Consider the following 1,429-nt stretch of genomic DNA (forward strand, 5'->3'; position numbering starts at 1 on the left):
AGAAGTGTCCGAATGCATTTATCTATTCAAGCGTCATCGTGCTTTCAAGGGTGGTGGTGGATTCCCCAACCAGTGCCCGTCTAGCCCGTTCTAGACAACCGGGGTGATTCTATAGTGGTGCCCATTTTCAAAAAGAGTACTCGCAGTGAATCAAGCAACCAGAGTTGTTAGCCTGACGCCTGTTGTGACAAGGCTCCTGGCGTCCTTGACCCTACGACGTCTTATGGCGGCACACGAAGTCTTGACTCGTGAGAATCACGCAGAATTTCGACCGGGTAGAGGCTGCGATGACCACACATTCACACTCCGTCAGATGTTAGATCAAAGCCAAATACGACCCACAATCCTGATGCGTTCAATTCTGTTGATCGATCTGATAACTAAACTACACTTGCTCAACACGGTATGCCTCAGAATTTTCTAAAATTAAGCCGCTCCCTATATTCACATACTTCTGGGCGGGTGATGGTGTATGGTGAATTGTCCAAAAGCTCTCGTTCAAAAAGTGGTGTCAGACAACGATGTCCACTCTCCGCAGTCTTTTTCAAATCCGTCATCGATGGAATATTGAGGTGAACACTGGACGGCTTTCGAAACCCCGCTGTTCAAATGGTTCCAGGCGAGAGCCTTATCGAGCTAAGGTGCACAGATGACATCGCCCACAACTCTGAAGACCATAGCGAAGCACAATCCGTGTTGAATAAACTGACCGTCATCATACTATCTTTTGGCATGCGACTTTCATCTTCAAAGCGTAAAGTCTTGCTTGAGAACATGCATCTGCCAACCATATCTGTTATATCTACTGATTCGTCAATCTGTGGTATCTGGTGCTGACCCGCTCCAGTGCCTAGTGTCGGAGAGTGAAGACTCACAGAAGGGAACACAACAAATGTATTCCGAACGAGCGAGTGAGTGAGAGAGCAAAAGTTACAATGGTCCCACGGTCCCACGCTATTTAAAGGGGACTTTCTGACATTGATCCAGGCTGTCTGATAGGCGTTAGTGAACAACCATCAACATCGATCGTGGTTCTGTGAAAGGCCTGAACGCTGATCACATTCGGTCGTGCTTCTGTGGCGCGCAAGAACACTCATCAGGTTTTGCTGAATTGATTGAATGATTGACTAGCCTGGATGCTTGCCGGCTTTCCAGTTGAGTTTTGGTGGAGCAGTAGTTTCCGGGTGCTCTGAAGTTGCTTGCAGGAATCTGACCAATCTGATACCCCCCTTTTGACTGTTCAACGTAACATTTTCGAGGCGGATCAAGTTGTAGGTGTTCCACCCTTTTTTTGATGCGACCAGTACGGCGTCTTTGTTGCAGCAACGGATCTGTCTTGAGCGGTACATGTGAAGAAGTGGCTGTAGGTGCTGGGCTTAGGAGATCAAAGGGTTCAGGCGGTAGGTTGGGGTCTAGTAACTGTTCTTCC

The 1,429-nt window shown here is 48.0% G+C and overlaps 1 protein-coding gene across 1 annotated transcript in view; it reads right to left on the reverse strand.

Moving 5' to 3' along the window:
- The window catches only part of T265_15723 (hypothetical protein), a gene marked incomplete at both ends in the record, with an annotated part of 40,035 nt that extends 39,478 nt beyond the window's left edge, over positions 1-557 (reverse strand). Inside the window, one exon of the mRNA XM_009179018.1 lies at positions 453-557. Within this exon, the coding sequence (XP_009177282.1) occupies positions 453-557 (105 nt within the window). The remainder of the gene's footprint in view (positions 1-452) is intronic.
- Between the last annotated feature and the right edge of the window lie 872 nt (positions 558-1,429).

The sequence above is a fragment of the Opisthorchis viverrini genome, assembly GCF_000715545.1.
Source record: "Opisthorchis viverrini unplaced genomic scaffold opera_v5_775, whole genome shotgun sequence".
NCBI classification, from domain to species: domain Eukaryota; kingdom Metazoa; phylum Platyhelminthes; class Trematoda; order Opisthorchiida; family Opisthorchiidae; genus Opisthorchis; species Opisthorchis viverrini.